Genomic DNA, 16,228 nt, shown 5'->3' on the forward strand with positions numbered 1-16,228 from the left:
ATCCTCCTCCTCGGCAAGGAAAAACAAATAAAACTCAGTGTGAAAAAGAGAAATCTCGAGGAGAACCACAGATGCACTCTCAACCTCTCTAAATCTGTGATCATCTGTTCATGTCTTGTTTTAATGACGTTTTTTCCGCTGCAGAAAAAAAAAAATGTAGCGGGCGCTCGCTGAAGAAAAAAAAACGAAGCGTGCGGTCAGACATGTGCGTGCTTCACTTTCACATTTTCACCGCTCACTTTTAGATACAGCGCTCTACGATTTCTGTATACACGCTTCAACTTAAAGATAACCAAATGATGCCATAAAACTATTCTTTCTATGAGCAGCCTCACTTCTCCACAGATCTGTAGTGTGACTTTCTTATCTACATGACGATAGATAAGTTGAACTGTGAAACATTCCAGTCAAAGCAGTCTCCACGGTGTCAAGCAAATTGTGTTTATATTAAGGGACACTTTATTGCTTCCAAAGGGAAATGTGTCCTCTGCATTTGACCCATCCTTCAATGGTGCTGGGGCATCTCTTGAGGAGCAGTAAGTGCCGCCGCACGGTGGATGAGGACCCATCTCCAGATCGTGTTGCTAGTCTTGGTCAGGACTACCTTAGCTGGACCTATTCTGCCCGGAGCAAACTCAGACATGAGGAGAACATGCAAACTCCGTAAAGAAAGTCCCAGGCATCTGAAAAGTTACTCACATGCCTTTTAGTACCAATACCCAGTAAATACTTATTTTTACAGATGGAGTAAAAATTCTAAAATAAATTTCATTTCTTGAGGCACATATTTATGCAAATGTCAGACAATTTTAATGTTAATATATTGTCATGCCATTGTGACATTGAGCCAAACACGCAACAACTCTTTGCCCTAATTAGACTCTGTTGTTGTCTTATTCTCCTTTGAAACCCCAGCGCTCTCATGACACATCCTGCTATTATTAATACCCCCGCACACCTGAAAGCATTGTCCCAAACTATGACACTTCCGACATTTTAATTTCCGAAAACAACAACCCAATCCTTCTGAGAGTCTTTAGATAAGATCCGACCTGACACAACAAAAAAAATTGAGTCTGGACAGGTTGAGGATGTTGGATGGGTCTGACGCTTGGATCAGTGGTAATCCCATTGGGCGGCGACACGGAGACACGCTGTAAGAACAGATGTGGCAGTGTGCGGTCGCGGGTGGAGGAGGCAGGGGTGGTTGGCGGGGGGTGGGCAGGGGGTCCGGGGATGTCTGGTAGCGCGGGTTATGGATGGCACTTGGCACATGGTTCCGTGGTGCGGCGGGTCGCGAGGTGCCTTATAATTTGGCGGTTGAGCAATCTGGAAGTCTAGACCATCTGGCAGAGAAAGAGAGAAGGGAGGGAGAGAGGAGAGAAAAAGAGACAGAGAGGGAGAGAGAGCGACGCGTTGGGGGGTGGGGGCATACCTGCACAAGGTCAGAGAGAGGCGCAGTGTTCATTCATCAGGGTTGTGTTATGGAGCGCCACAAAGCAGACACAATAAAAGGGGTTGTCGCGTTGTAAAATCAATTAAGAAATAAGAATAGCAAATGTTCTAATTTGTGAACTACCTGGCTGATTCCAGGATTTATATAGCGCCTTTCAAGACACCAAAAACTCTGTACAGTGCATTATTCATTCACTCTACACTCAGTGGTGAGATACTATTGTCGCCACAGTTGCCCTGGAGCAGACTGACAGAAGTGAAGCTGACAATCTGCGCCTTCCAACCACATATACACATTTCATACTAGGCAAGGTGGGTGAAGTGTCTTGCCCAAGGACACAATGACTACAATTGGTCCGAGCGAGACTTGACCTTGACCTTGAGGTTGACGGACCACTGCTCGACTCCACTTTCACCCTAAATCGGCAACTTGTCCAATTGCAACAACCGTAATTATTTAAGTGACACAAAACATCCTGTTACTCTTTTGTAATTTTATATAAAACCTGACAACTCTGTAATCTAATTCTGAAATATATGTGATTCCTTCCTGTATTAGTGTGTTATCATTTACCATTGTCCTAAAGTGCAGTAAGCGTGACCCTAAAGGTTAGCGAGGCATTTTAGAGACTTTTATTTTATGTATTTGAATTTCTATAATACATGGATGTTAAAAAACACTGTACGGATAATACTCAGAGATTTGATAGTAATACTGTATAATACTTATAGCTATTGAGGTGAATGTTGACTAGCTTGTGCAATTAATAGCCATGTGTTAGAATGAATCTGTAAAGTCATTTCTTTGTCTCCCATTCAAACGCTATTGCTAAAGTTTTCTTCATTTTGTGTTTGTTTGTTGACTCAGCTGCTGTGGGATATTTGATAAAACCCTGTAATAAATCAGTGTCTGCTCAGCCTCAAACTCAGGTCCCCAAGCGTCTCCACAGCTGTGCCATTAGCTAGCGCCATTAGCCGGGAATAATTCATAAAACTGGAAGGAAAATATTATACACAAGCAAATGGCAAAACAATACCAAACTCTCCAGCTATTTGGCAGACAGGGACGTAAAGGAAAACATATTTTACCCTACTCAAATTACAGCAGGATTTTAAAACTGTTGGAATTTGAGTTGTTGTTGTTGTTGTAATGTGATTATATTTATGCTAGCTACTTTTATTAGCATTAGAGTGTTGTACAGCTAATTATATTGCATGGATGCTGTAACAGTCTTAGCACCGGTTTCCTGTAATTCGGCTTTACAAATCAGACTATAATCGAACAACAAGCATAATCTGAGTACTGTGTTCTTGTAAATGTACTAACTAAAGTATTATCTTAACTCAATTTCTCATTCATTTTCCCCATAGACTTTCTGAAGAAAATAATAAATAAATAAATAAATAAATAAATAAAGTTTGAAAGCTTGCTCAGGGATAATCAACTCTGTGGTACATAATGACCACAAGATATACATGTTTATTTAATATCTGTTTCTGAAACTTTATAAACATTTTGCTGAATCTTGCTTTTTAAACAGTTTAATATTGATCACGTAGCTGGTTGCCCTCCATGAAGTATTTCAACCCTTAATATTTGAATTTTTTGAAAAGTGTATGGGAAAAATTAGTGTAAATTTTACTACAGAAACCACAGCGGGGGTTCACTGTTGAGCTCTGTTGTGCATGTTTTAGATGGGGGAAACCAGACCTACAGAGCTGAATAGTGCCTGTAAAGCACTTTTTTGAAATTGAAAGGCTTGAAAAGCAAAATTTGAATCCAATAATTGGCCTAAGGCATATTGGCCTTTTCTTTTGCCAATACCAATATCCAGTATATAAGGTATTTGGTCTGCTGCTGTGGCCAGTAACCGACATACATCCTTATAATGCTCTTCTGTTTCCATTTTTACTCATGAGTCTGTTAAAAAATCTGTTGAACTAGGATTATTGATATCGACTGATAGTGTAACCTGTGTATAGTCCATCCCTATCCACTAATGCTGTTTCCAGGTAATTTTGCTGCTTCTACCTTGACCCATTACCCAAAATACACTTGAATGGGACACAACCAACATATTTCATATTTCCCATCCAACGTCTGTCAAAAATCTCCGGTCTTTGAACACAGTGATCTTAGCACATTATCAGTTCATATTGTCCCCATTTATCACCCCAGGCCAGTCCTATGGAACATGAGAAAACACATATTAGCGCGTGTGAGAGCGCCACTTATTGGAACGGCACTCAGACAGAATAAGGCCAGCTAGCCAATTTGCATGTGAATGAGCTCCGCCTGCTTTTGTGGCACCTCCAGAAATGATTCATCAAGGCAGGGTTGACCTTGTGTAGTTGCGTCCCATTCGTTCCACTAGGAAAGGGTAGAAAAACTGGTTTGTGAGGTTCACAGGGGAGGTAATGCAGGAGGATAATGCTGAAATATAGTCATTGGTGAAAAAACTGGGAGTTAGAGGTAGTTTTTTATTAATTCTCAAGTACAATTTAAAGATCTACATTGTAACTTACTTGTAACTTCTAGGGGAAGCCTGCGTCACTGATTACGATCTTATTGCTTGGCTGAGAATGTTCCACAATATGGCATTAAGTTGCTATACATGCTCTTTTGTTTGCTTCTGTTTGCAATACCTTGAAAAATTTGCATTTTTACTGTGAACGGGGTCACCTCTCCATAGATCTGACCTGTAATTTAATCATGGCAGGGTTGACCTTGCGTAGTCACCTCCCATTCAGCACACTATAAAAAAGCATAGAGAAGACTGCCTTGAGGGGTTTATTAGGGTGGTACTAAGGAGTAGCCCGCCTGCTTGACTGGTGAAGATGTTATTGCTTTGTCAGGAATGTTCCACACATAGACTGTATAAATAAGTGGGTTGAGGAAGTGTGACATCGCAAAATCAAAGGTAAACTGTCAAGACCAGACTCAGAGACTTATCCATGCATTTGTCTCCAGTAGGTTAGACTACTGTAACGTCCTGCGCACTGGCCTCTCCAAACGAGCTTTAACACAGCTGCAGTACATCCAGAACACTGCTGCTCGGGTCCTGACTAGAACCAGGAAGTATGAGCACATAAGTCCTGTGCTCAGGTCTCTGGCTCCTGTGGCTCAGTGACTAGACTTTAAAGCAGCTCTGCTTGTGACAAGTCTCTCCATGGACCAGCACTAAAGTACATCTCCGACATGTTAGTGCCATATGAACCATCTCACACTCTGAGGACTTCAGGGACAGGCCTCCTGTTGGTGCCCAGAGTCAGGACTAAACATGGGGAATCAGAGTTTCAGTTTTATGCAGCTAAAACCTGGAACAATCTTCCTGAAGATGTGAGACAGGCCTCTACTTTGACAATGTTTAAATCCAGGCTCAAAACAGTTCTGTTTAACTGTGAATATGACTGAAAGGTTTTTATTCTGCACTCTTCTCTTAATTTAATGATGATTATTTGTGATTATTTATGTTTTGATTTGTTATATTGTGATTTTAATGTCTTTCTTGTTCTGTAAAGCACTTTGAATTACTTTGAGTACAAATTGTGCTATACAAATAAACTTGCCTTGCCTTTCCACAGCGAGCCAAAAGAAGGTAATCAATGTTAGCAGTTATATCGGTTAAGTTTGAAAAACACATTTGCATTTCTTCTTTTTTAATAGTAGATAATTTGGGGATGTTTGTTAAATTCACAGTGGAGAAAAATAAAAGGCAAATTATAATATAAATACATTAAACACTTATATGACAATGAACATGGACATTATTATGTGTTAAGCAAAGGAAAGCTTCTACAATGCCTCTACATTTGAATGGTAATGCAAACCCTACATTAAGTATTATGTTAACGTTGGCTTTGTATCTTACACGCTTTGGCTGTTGCTAATTCACCTCTCAGGTCAGCGATACAATCTCAGATCAATACAGCACTTAATTAAAAATCTAATCTCATTAACTATTAATTATCAGTCTGCCCTTAAGGTTTGCAATCACATTTTATCTATTCTAAATATAGTCTACTCTTCAGCAATGTCTCCTGCGATGGTCTGGTGATAGAAAATGATCACTACAAACTTATGAAATGCTTTACCGTATGTGATTTTATGAAAGGCTTCATCCACCTGATTTCTACTGTTTTAAAAAACGAAAAAATAAAACTAGTTCATTTTAAAGGGTTTGCAGGGGTCCAAATGTATTCCTTATTTTCCTAATGCATCTTAGCATCCTAGAGACTAAAAACCAATTGCATGCTAACGGTGCACTTTTTGATTCTTGCTGGATACCTAGCCGCACCGGTAGTTGAAATGTAGTAAAAAGTAGTAAATAAACCACTAAAAGGTTGTGTTGGACTGTTTCTGATATTGTTCCTTACCCTTTTGCCTTTTCAGCTCTCCGGCCAGTGGACAGTGACTTGTGCCTGGGAATACCCCCCAACACCACCCAGTTCTGCCACATCAGCTGCCCGGTGGAGTGTGAGGTGTCTGCATGGAGCGCCTGGGGACCCTGCACCTACGAGAACTGCCAGGACCAAGTGGCCAAGAAAGGTAAGACTCGCCCACAGACATCGTGTTTCGGCTATTCTAAAATGTGTTATCATGCTAATTTTGCTATCCTCTACAAAGAGCTAATGACAACAAAAGCCAATTTCACTCTTAAATCTCGATTTATAAACTGAAAATGCTGTCAATTAAATGACGTTAAACAATTAAAACTAGTTCATTTTGAATAGTTTGCAGCATCCAAACGAACCTCACTTTCTATATATTTACTGCAGTGAATTTATAAGCATGTTTAGCAACTTTCAGAGGCCAGAGTTTTGCTGTCACTATAATGCTGACCTAAAACATGCACAAAAGGTAAAATCCTCCCACCAGTGCTCCTGACAGGTTGCTCCAGAGGATGGATAAAATGCTGAGGACAAATATTCCCACAGGAACAATAAAATGTACCTTAACAGTGTACTTCTTGGTTCAGGGAGGGTAAAATTGTTTATCATTAGCTGCGACTGGCTAGCTACAACTGTTTTTACAATATAACTGTACTGGGGCAAAACAAATTGAACTTCATTACATAAAAAAAAAAAAAAATCCTAGTTTATTTTACATACAATTGTCAGTACAGTAATGCAAAAACTAGTACATCTTTGACATCTGGAAGTTTAATAATCTTTGGATGCATTTACAAATTGCCCAGCTGATTTGTTTATGGCCAAGACTTGTACAAAAAGCCCAGTATGTTTGACTAATCAGAGTCCAGACTTTGGTTTGGCTGGAGGAGGTCTCTCTACACTGGTGCTTTGTCATTCGCGGCTCGTTCCCTGCCTCCGTCCTCTGCCTCCGTCCTCTGCTCTCTCATTTCAGAACGCCGCAACGACAGCAGTGTGACTAATGCCTGTTGACTCTGCCCTAATGAAGCGCCTCAAATGAAGGGGACGGCCACGTATTCTGTTCAATGCATCTTCTTGATAAATTCTCTTTCTATGCATTCCGCCGCTCTGGCTGTCTCCCTGTGCACGTGCTACGGTGCCACGCCGGCTCTCGCGTTTCTTGTTCCTCATTATCTGTATGTACAGCCAAGCTTTTAACACTGCTCATCCTCTGAACGTTTACTATGGAAATGAGAGCTGTGTGATTAGTGCTGGAGTTTACACAGTTTTAAGGATTCAGAGCTGAAAGAACGACATGACACTGACAAAGAATTAAAGGCCTAGTGCTTGATTTTTTTTTCCATTCTTTTGAGCACATTTTTTTCCTTTCCCAGGACAGATATATCGTGCAAGCAGCTCTTGAGGTCAAATATGTCTGCTGTGTACTGTCACTGTATTCATCTAATTATGCTGGGGTTTTTTTTGGTCCAATAATCAGGAGGGGCGTAACAGTATGCTAGATGTTGTTAGCCTTAGTGTGACGGCAAAACTCCGATCTGGTCTCTGAAAGTTGTGAAAAGTGTTTTTAAACTCATCACTGTCATAAATAGGATGCTTGCAATGCATAAAGTAGGTGAGGAATTTGTTTAGGTTGTTCTGCTAAACCTGCAAAATGAGGTTGTTCTGCTGTTGTTTTTAAGATTAAGTACTGTGCCTGTAGATAAATCAATGCCAGGTTATTGGTGGAAACATGTTTTGCAATGGGAACAGTGGTGTATATTGTCATTTATTTAGCCATAATACAGAAAACCACGCTTGAAAATGAGCATAAGGCATCTCAACCCGGGTGTGTCCCAGTTTCCAATTTGAAAATCTGGTCACTGCAGTCATGCTTTATCGATATTTTCCTGACATATTGTGCAGTAATATTCTGATGTGAAGTTTTAGTTGTGAAAAATAGCAACTCTGTCATATTGTTCAACCTTATGCGACGCATAGTAAAAAAAAAAAAAAAAATTCCAATGTATTCCCAGTGCCTAATAATTCTCCTAAATGTAGATCTCAACAAATCACTGAACTCATCATCAAACAAAGATAGATTTGCTATGTTTTTTTTTTTATGTCTCTGGTCCTTGGTGCTCATATCTAGTACATGATCATTGTTTCCGTTACCCTGCATCTTCTGTCAAAATGAAGCTCGTGGCTCTTGACAGGCTCTGTCTCTCATCTCGTACCTCGCCCATTCATAACTCTTTCCCCGCTGATAACAGCAGTGAGTGATGCCCGATACAATTGAATTCCCCTCACCATGTCTTTCCTCACCCCGGACGTCTCCCACTCGCAGATAAAACCTCCATCAATGGCTCTCGACACGTGGCAGTTTGTGTTTAGCTGACCTGTTTGATTGAATAATGCTCGGAGGGGGAGACGGAAATAAAATCAAAAAGATGGGATAGGGTTGTCTGCGTGCGACCCCTACTGTCATGGACTCCGGCGATCCAGTCTTATCGGACCAGAGCAGAGGTCTAGTGGTGCTGGATTAGGGGTGGGGTCACCTTGGTGCGCCTCCTCACACTCACCCCCATGGCCACTCCCCTATCCCAAAGCCCTTTATAAGCACATGGGTCGAGGAGTCTGTGCCCTTGAGTGAATGACACATTAAGAGAACAAAAGCAGTTAGATAAACAGAATGTAGTGTGGCATTGGTAAATTTTATTCAGTAACTTGTGTAATGGAATGTTCATAAATTATTGTCAAATTTTCTTTTTTTTTTTTTCGGTCCTTACATTATTATGAATAAACAACATATACGACACAGTTTCTCCACACGTTTGAAAAAATAAAATAACCAAGAGCTGAGACAGTTAAAGAATACTCTGTGTATATTTTTAATGATAAGGTTAAAGGTACACTTTTTTGTCCCTGTAGAGAAATTTGTCCTCTGCGTTTGACCCATCCTTCAATGCTGGGGCAATCTGGTAGAGACCCATCTTCCGATCTTGAGCTTGGTCGATTTCAGTTCTTGTGCTTGTTTTGGGTTGATCGAGGAAACCCACCTAGAAATGGACAGAAACATGCTTTGCCACTGTGCTGCCGCCATCATTTTAATAGGTCTCGCATGTATCGTCACACCAAAACAAGTATACATTTAGCCTTTGCTTACTCGTGTTTGCATACTTTGAAATGTATGCTCACACTGTAGTGGTATTCATCACTAGATCAAATGTCCCAGCAAGTGATGAAGTGTTACATGGTTCTATCAATTGATATACTGTATATTGTATTGTGACAAAGATGTCTAACCAAATTACTATACAAAAGTCCAATCATTTTAACACACAAGAGAAGGAACATACAATCCCAACTAATTGTCTTTACCAGTTTGTCGTCAGAGGAAATCAATGCCGTTTCCTTGGTGACCAGTTCATTCAGACTCACCCACTCTTGAATCTCATTAGAAGGCACTGTCGCCATTGTTAATTTGCTAAAGTGGACAGCGACCGTTTTGAGCAGAGACACATTATCCTCCTCCTTCATTTTAGATTAAAGCTCTCGTAATGAAGCGGAATCATTGCACTTCTCGGAGTTTCTGTCAACTGTGGAGTTAATGGGCTGTCACATAAATGCAATATAATAGTTCTCATCAAACGCACCCCGGGACTGCACATTGTTAATGTGCATGTTATATACAACATGTTCAGATGACACTAGGGGGCGCCGGCGGTGATTAGGGGAGTGGAGGTCTTGTCATTAAACTCTTTTTAAAATGTTTTTATAGGGTTCAAGTAAGTTGTGTTCTCATACTATATTTTGAAAAAGGGAATTCCTGAAGAGAACAAGCCTTTCTGTGTAGAGTTCACATGTTCTTCATATGTTACGCCTGCACACGCGCTCCACCGAGGACAGTGTGGCAGGGAACGTTGATTTTAATGACTTTCTAAGTCTTGCGGGACCTGCACGAGTCCCGAAACAGTGTACACCTGACATCATGGTTAATACATGCATAATAGTCCTCTGTCTATATGCACTGTTGAATATGTGTTTTTTGGATCCTGGAGTTGAATTATTATTATTTATTTTTTTTATTATTAATTTATTTTACGAGGTGTTTGAGAAATTTGATTTGTATTCATTTTTTTTTCTTTTAAGTCAATGACTAATGTTTTTAATGATTGCCATAAAGTAATTTAAATAAAAAAAAATACTATTATTTCCCTTCAAAATTCTACTCTTATGCCAAAGGATATATTGCTATATTGTAAATGGACCAATTCAATTAAAATTCAATTGGTTTGCACAACCCTGTCCATAAGCATTGACTATTTAAACTATTCAAGTTCAGATACTGACTTGACTATAACTGTCTTGCAGGGTTCAAACTGAGGAAGAGGAAGATTGTGAATGACCCTACAGGCGGGATGGGGAACTGTCCTCACCTGGTGGAGGCCATCCCATGTGAGGACCCCAGCTGCTATGACTGGCTGGTGGTGAACCTGGAAGAGTGTGTGCCTGACAACGAGAAGGCGTGCGGTCCAGGAACACAGAACCCACAAGTGCAGTGTGTCAACAGTGACGGTGAGTACAGGTTTTATATTAGTAATGCTAAGTTCGCAAAACTTGTGCTATATATACATGGCAAGATTCAAACCTCACTGGGAGCAGTGCATGTTGTGTCCTTGGCCAACACTCTCACCGTGTCTGTGTGGTATATGCGAGTGATTTATGGTGGTCGGAGGAGTTGGTGGTGAAGATTGGCTGTCTCGTTTCTGTCAGTCAACCCAGGACAGCTGTGACTAGAGAAGTGGCTTACCACCAAGTACAGCATAAATAATGCACAGAACTGCAACTTTAACTATCTTTAAAGGGGTATTTCAAGATTAGTACTGTCATTATTATTACATTACTAGAATTTTGCATATTAATAATATGCTAGATATTTTTGTAAGTTATTAACCATTTTATAATTCTGTTAATGTATTTAAAACAGCAACAGCAAGGACTTGTGCTTTGACAAATAGATTCAGTCTGTTAAGATCTCAAAACGCATTGTGACTAGCAGATGCTAACAGAGTAGAATTACCTTTACCTATTTTCCCTGCTTACATTATTTATACATAAAAAACAATCATTATTGACACACGGTAAAAAAAATGCTAGTCATATCTGTTACTACGCCCGTATTATTACCCCAGATTACATGTTTTGTGTTTCTGCCTATCAAGAGTGATCAGAAGATGTCATCCGTGGAGGAGTGATAGCGCATTGTCTTGGCTCCCTCTCCCATGATGACACTTTGAGTTTGTGTGCGCTGACAGTAATTGCTGGCTGGCTGTGTGGGAGAACATAAGTCTTCATTAGAGGCTACAAGACAAAGAGCACCGGTTCAATATCTATTCTCTATGATGGCGCCTGCTCTAGAATGACGGCTGGATGATATGTTCCATGTCGGTGGTAACAAAATGCAGTTATTCGATGATCAGAAATGTCTTTTCTTCAGATGTAACCAACAATTGAAGTAAATGTTGGCTAATATTGGACAAAGATCAACAGAAGCTCAGCCTGGTTAGGACTTGGACAGGAGAACGCTGCAAATACCAGGTGCCAAAGCGGGGGCCAGTGGCAAAATTGTCTTTGTGTTCCTAGGCAAGGCACTTCACCCTCATTGTGTAGTATGAATGTGGTGTGTGTGAGTGTTGATGGTAGTTAGAAAGGGCTACAGCTCTTAAAAAGGCTTTAGTACAACTTGCAGTGTTTTAAATATGAGTTTCCTCTGCAGATTACTTATAGCATTTCTTAGAGGAAAAGCAGAGGAAAGCAGGAGAGGAGCCTGTGTTCTGCCGTACTGAGCACCGGAGCTGTCTCTGCTTTCGTTGTAGCTTTCGTGCTTTTGCTCAAAGTTTACAGCAGAGTTTCTGTCAGTTACACAGCAGAGATCTGTCTGTACTCACCACAGAAGTGCAAAAAGCCTCATGTGTTTTCAGACACGGCACCACCTCCCAAAAACCCCAATCATTCTGTTCGGTTTATTCTGACACATGTTTTTCACTCATGGTTTAAAACTGGGCACAGATCCTTTAATGCAGTTTTTTCGCTCCCCATTGGGAAATTACTTATCTGCATTTGATGTATCCTTCAGAGTTTCTTGGATATAAAGTTACTTGTCAAATAAACCTGAAAGCTGTCGATTAGATCTCTGCTATTCCTACTGTTGAGCAAGACCCTTCCACCTTGTCCCTAGTGTATGAATCTGATGGTCTTTGAATATGTGGTGTGGAGGGAGATGAGTGAACTTAACTGTTTTAGTCAATAATAAAATCTAGCATACATTTAAAAACGTAAAAACGAATGTTCAGTTGGTGAGAAATGCTACGCTATAAAACAGTTTACTGAAAAACATTTCTGGGTTTGATTTCAAATTTCATACAACTTTTTTCTTGACCAAATCCATGCTTAATAACAACTTTCAAAAGGTGAAATTTTCAGGCAACAACTATTCCACAACAAAAGAAAAAGACAGCAAAACGTTTACACTTTATACATTTGCATTTAACGTGGGCGTCACCTTTGCATTCCTCTATTCATCTTTACAAATCACATCCCTGGTTGTGTTGTTAGCTAACATTTCCATCAAAAAAAGCGGGTGTTTTTTTATGCTGTGCTCTGCGACATCCACAAAGTACTCTATCTCACTAATTACCTCACGATGCTAACCGCTAACCCTCATTGCAGATTCCTATAGCGATTAGCTTGGCCTTACTTTGAACTGCCGCCCAATGTAGTAATTGGTGCTTGTAGTTTTGCTGCTATTCTATTAAGCAATTAGCGTTGTTTTTGTGTGTGTGCATGTGTACATGTGTCGGTGTGTGTGTCTGTGGGTGTGTGTGTGTGTGTGTGTGTGAACGTTGCCATGGGTGATGAACAGGCTAGCGGCCAATAGCTGCGGAGTTAGAGATATGAACTCACAGACTGGTGAAACAGCATAGCATCCTTGTCTTGAGTTGTAATGAATGAGAAAGTGTTTTTGTATGGGCTTGTTGTGAAGCAGAGAAACAAGATTTGTCTTTTTAAGTCATGGAGAGAATTTCAAAGAGAGTGCAATTTTGAAATTACACTCCATTCATGTGAATTCTTGCCATGGATACAATAGTGTTTGGAACGGGTTTTGAGTTGGAAAACAGCAATTGTCTTGATCCGTTTTATAATGAAGAAGCACATAAAAGCAGGCTGGATGAGGATTTTTGTGGATATGCAAATCCTGAACTGTGGGAGCTGTGCCACTGTGGTTCCCAATCTTTTTTGTGTTGCGTACCCCCAGTGTGTTGTTTCACACCCTTGAGTACTCCCTATATCGTGTAACAATGTTTTGTTTTTTTACTATTGTAGCAAATAACAGCTATTTCATTTTCTTGAAACATTATTAAGCATGTGAAATACATTACTAAGAACTTTTTAGATACAAGTGCTCTTCAGTTCCATCTTTCTTTTATATCTAACTACCCCCTGGCAGGAGCTCGCATACCCCCCGGTTGGGAAACTGCTGTACCATTTTCAAACTGACAGATTCTTATTCTTCATAGCAATGAGTTTCTAAGCAACTTTTCACAACTTTTATGGGACAAAGAAGAAATTCATCATCATGACAATGTTAAAGCCCTAGTACGTATCTTTTAACCAAAACTAGACCAAAATTGCATCCCTTAGTTTGGGCAGGCTTGCATCTCCATAAACCTAACTCTTATTTGGGTTATTGTTTGTATCCATCGAAATGTTGTTCCTTTGGCTATAATCTTGTACAATATGGCATAAAGTGTATTTACCTCCATGGAAAATTATGGGTTTAATTTTCTGTTTCCATTGAATCATGCAGGTGATGTAACACTTCCAGAAAGTTACATACTATTAGTACTGCTCTAACATCAACTGCTGTGACCAGTGATCTAGTGACCTAGCTGTGTGATCTGTAAAAAAAAAGGCCTTATAATTAGATTCACACAGTGCACAGCCTCAGTAGATGCTTGTACTATATATTGCACCAGGTAAAATGTGTTACTTACAATAACGTCTGTGTAATCCCTCAGTCGTCCAGGTCTGATCCGCTTCTTCAGTTCAGAACAGAAGAAGCGGCTTGGATGAGCAGCAAGACATCTTCACTCCTACAACTTTTTGTCCAGTAGACAGATTTAACTTCAGTTTTTACTACTTACAGTAACTAAAAAATGGGTACAGACCTTTTAAGTTCTTTAAGACAACTTGATCTGGCATGCGACTTTTCCTCCAGGCACCTACTTCCTGTGTCACCTGTCTGTCACTGTCAGCCAGTCACGGCCTGCCTTACCTGTCAACCTATCACCCCTAATTTGTTCTATGAATGCCCTTTCTCTCCCCTTCACAATTTTGGCAATTCAGCTGTGTCCATTTCCAATGCGAAGAATCAGCTAGCTCAGCTATCTTGACTTTATGTATTGCTGTATAATCAGTGTGTTAAATTGACATGAATATATCAAATAAAAGTTTTGTGAGTGATATTTAGTGCTTCAACTTGTTAGTGCCAAGTTCTTCCAAGTTATATAAAGTTATTAATACCAGCTTGTGTGGGTCTGTCACCTTCTCTCCATAAAGGTGAATGTATATAGCTGTTGGTTAAAAAGTACGGTGAATAAGCTTGAAAAATTGGATGATTCATTTGAAATATTATAGTTATCTGCAGTGTTAAGTATAGATTCACTAGTAATAAGAAATGGAGGATGTGTCACTATTACCGTGTCAGACGGGAGACTCATGACTTTAAATATTCTATAGCAAACTAGCAGAGGCATGTAGAAAAGTTATGATGGAGCTAGCTTGAGTTTGCTAGCACAGTAAAAACAACCAAATAAAAAGAAAATAGTATAATCAGATGTTGTTGATACTGTACTTAACAAAACCTCACTGTTATGTTTTATGTTGCTGTTTATTATGGATATTTTTACTCCACCAAAAAAAAAATCAAAAATAAACATGTATCCTTATTGCGAGTGTGCTTGCATCTCCACAAACCTGACTCAAATGTGGCCTAGAGAAGATCCTCCACCTGCCTGTCGCCATGGAAATTGTATTGTTTTAGATAGAATGTTCCATGAATGTTATGTGGAGAATGTTCCAAAGTATGGTTTGAACTTTCTGTTTCCATGGAGTCAGGCAGATGAAGTGGTGCCACCAAAAAGTTACGCTGTGTTGCTTTAATATATAGATTAAAATAATAAGTATTCTTCCGTATTGAGCCTAGGTCTTGCTGCAAGCTATAATTAGGAAATATTTTATTTTGAAAACTGGTTTATTTAGATATCCCCTAAACATAACATAATTCCAAACAGATGTATTACAGGTTTGTCATGGATTTGCATTATCTTATTGAGTGATGCAGTTAGATACACACAGTACCCTTATTATACAGTAATCTGCAATATGGCCTCTAGACCTAATCCTCCCACTCATGCTGTAAAACTGTTGACCTCTATAATATACAGTTATTATGGTAGATGTGCGTGTGGTAAGCAAATTTAGTAGATATTAATTAACTTTTCAAGACTGCAACAGTCCAAGAAAATAGTGGCATACACTGCTGCAAGAAGGTTGTGGGTTTAATACCCCAAACTCACACACTTTGAGGAGTTTGTGTATTGTCCAAGTACTCCATTTCCCCCATCGGATTTCCTACAGTATATTGGGTTGACATGACAAGACAAATTAATATCTCTGTAATTTGTGGGACTCTCTATATGAAACAAAAACATGCACGAACATGTATGTCTTCTCTTTTAACATAAATTAACTAAAGTGATATTTCAGTTTCAGTTTGGTATAAAAAAAAAATAAATTAAAAAAAAACACACACATGCATGGTTGATGTCAAAACTTGTAAAAGGACTTTAAAGCCACAGTATGTAAATTTTTAGCCAAAAAATTGCCTCAAATAAATGTATGTTTCTTTCTTCTTTTTTTTTTTCACATCCTTACTTTACTGCCCTTGCATCTCCACAAATCTGACTCTTACTTGGCCTGTAGGAGGGCATCCATTTGCTTGTTTCCATGGAAATGTTCCTATGTTTACAGTCTTCCACAGTATTGTATAAAACTCTTCTATCTGCACGGAGACTGTTCCAAAGTATGGTTTTAACTTTCTATTTCCATGGAATCATACACAAAGCTACATACGGCACCTTTAAGCCACAAGATTTGTTGACCCACTCTTTAATAAATAATGATAACCTTCAAAAAGTTGTTGTTCTGTTCAGATTTCTTTCAAAAACAACGAATCACCCGTAGAGTTACATCGACCCTCCATCTGAAATCACAACATAAAACTGTAAAATGTAAACTAACGAAACATTTCTTAGATGGCGTCATATGTCTCGCTGGCTAG

General features: G+C 39.5%; 1 protein-coding gene across 1 annotated transcript in view; it reads left to right on the top strand.

Annotated features, from left to right (window-relative positions):
- thsd7aa (thrombospondin, type I, domain containing 7Aa) overlaps positions 1-16,228 on the top strand; it is a 187,420-nt gene that overhangs the window by 98,045 nt on the left and 73,147 nt on the right. Inside the window, exons 6-7 of the mRNA XM_055225510.1 lie at positions 5,849-6,004; positions 10,198-10,401. Coding sequence (XP_055081485.1) covers positions 5,849-6,004; positions 10,198-10,401 — 360 coding nt within the window. The remainder of the gene's footprint in view (positions 1-5,848; positions 6,005-10,197; positions 10,402-16,228) is intronic.

This window comes from Periophthalmus magnuspinnatus, chromosome 11, assembly GCF_009829125.3.
Source record: "Periophthalmus magnuspinnatus isolate fPerMag1 chromosome 11, fPerMag1.2.pri, whole genome shotgun sequence".
Lineage (NCBI taxonomy): Eukaryota > Metazoa > Chordata > Actinopteri > Gobiiformes > Gobiidae > Periophthalmus > Periophthalmus magnuspinnatus.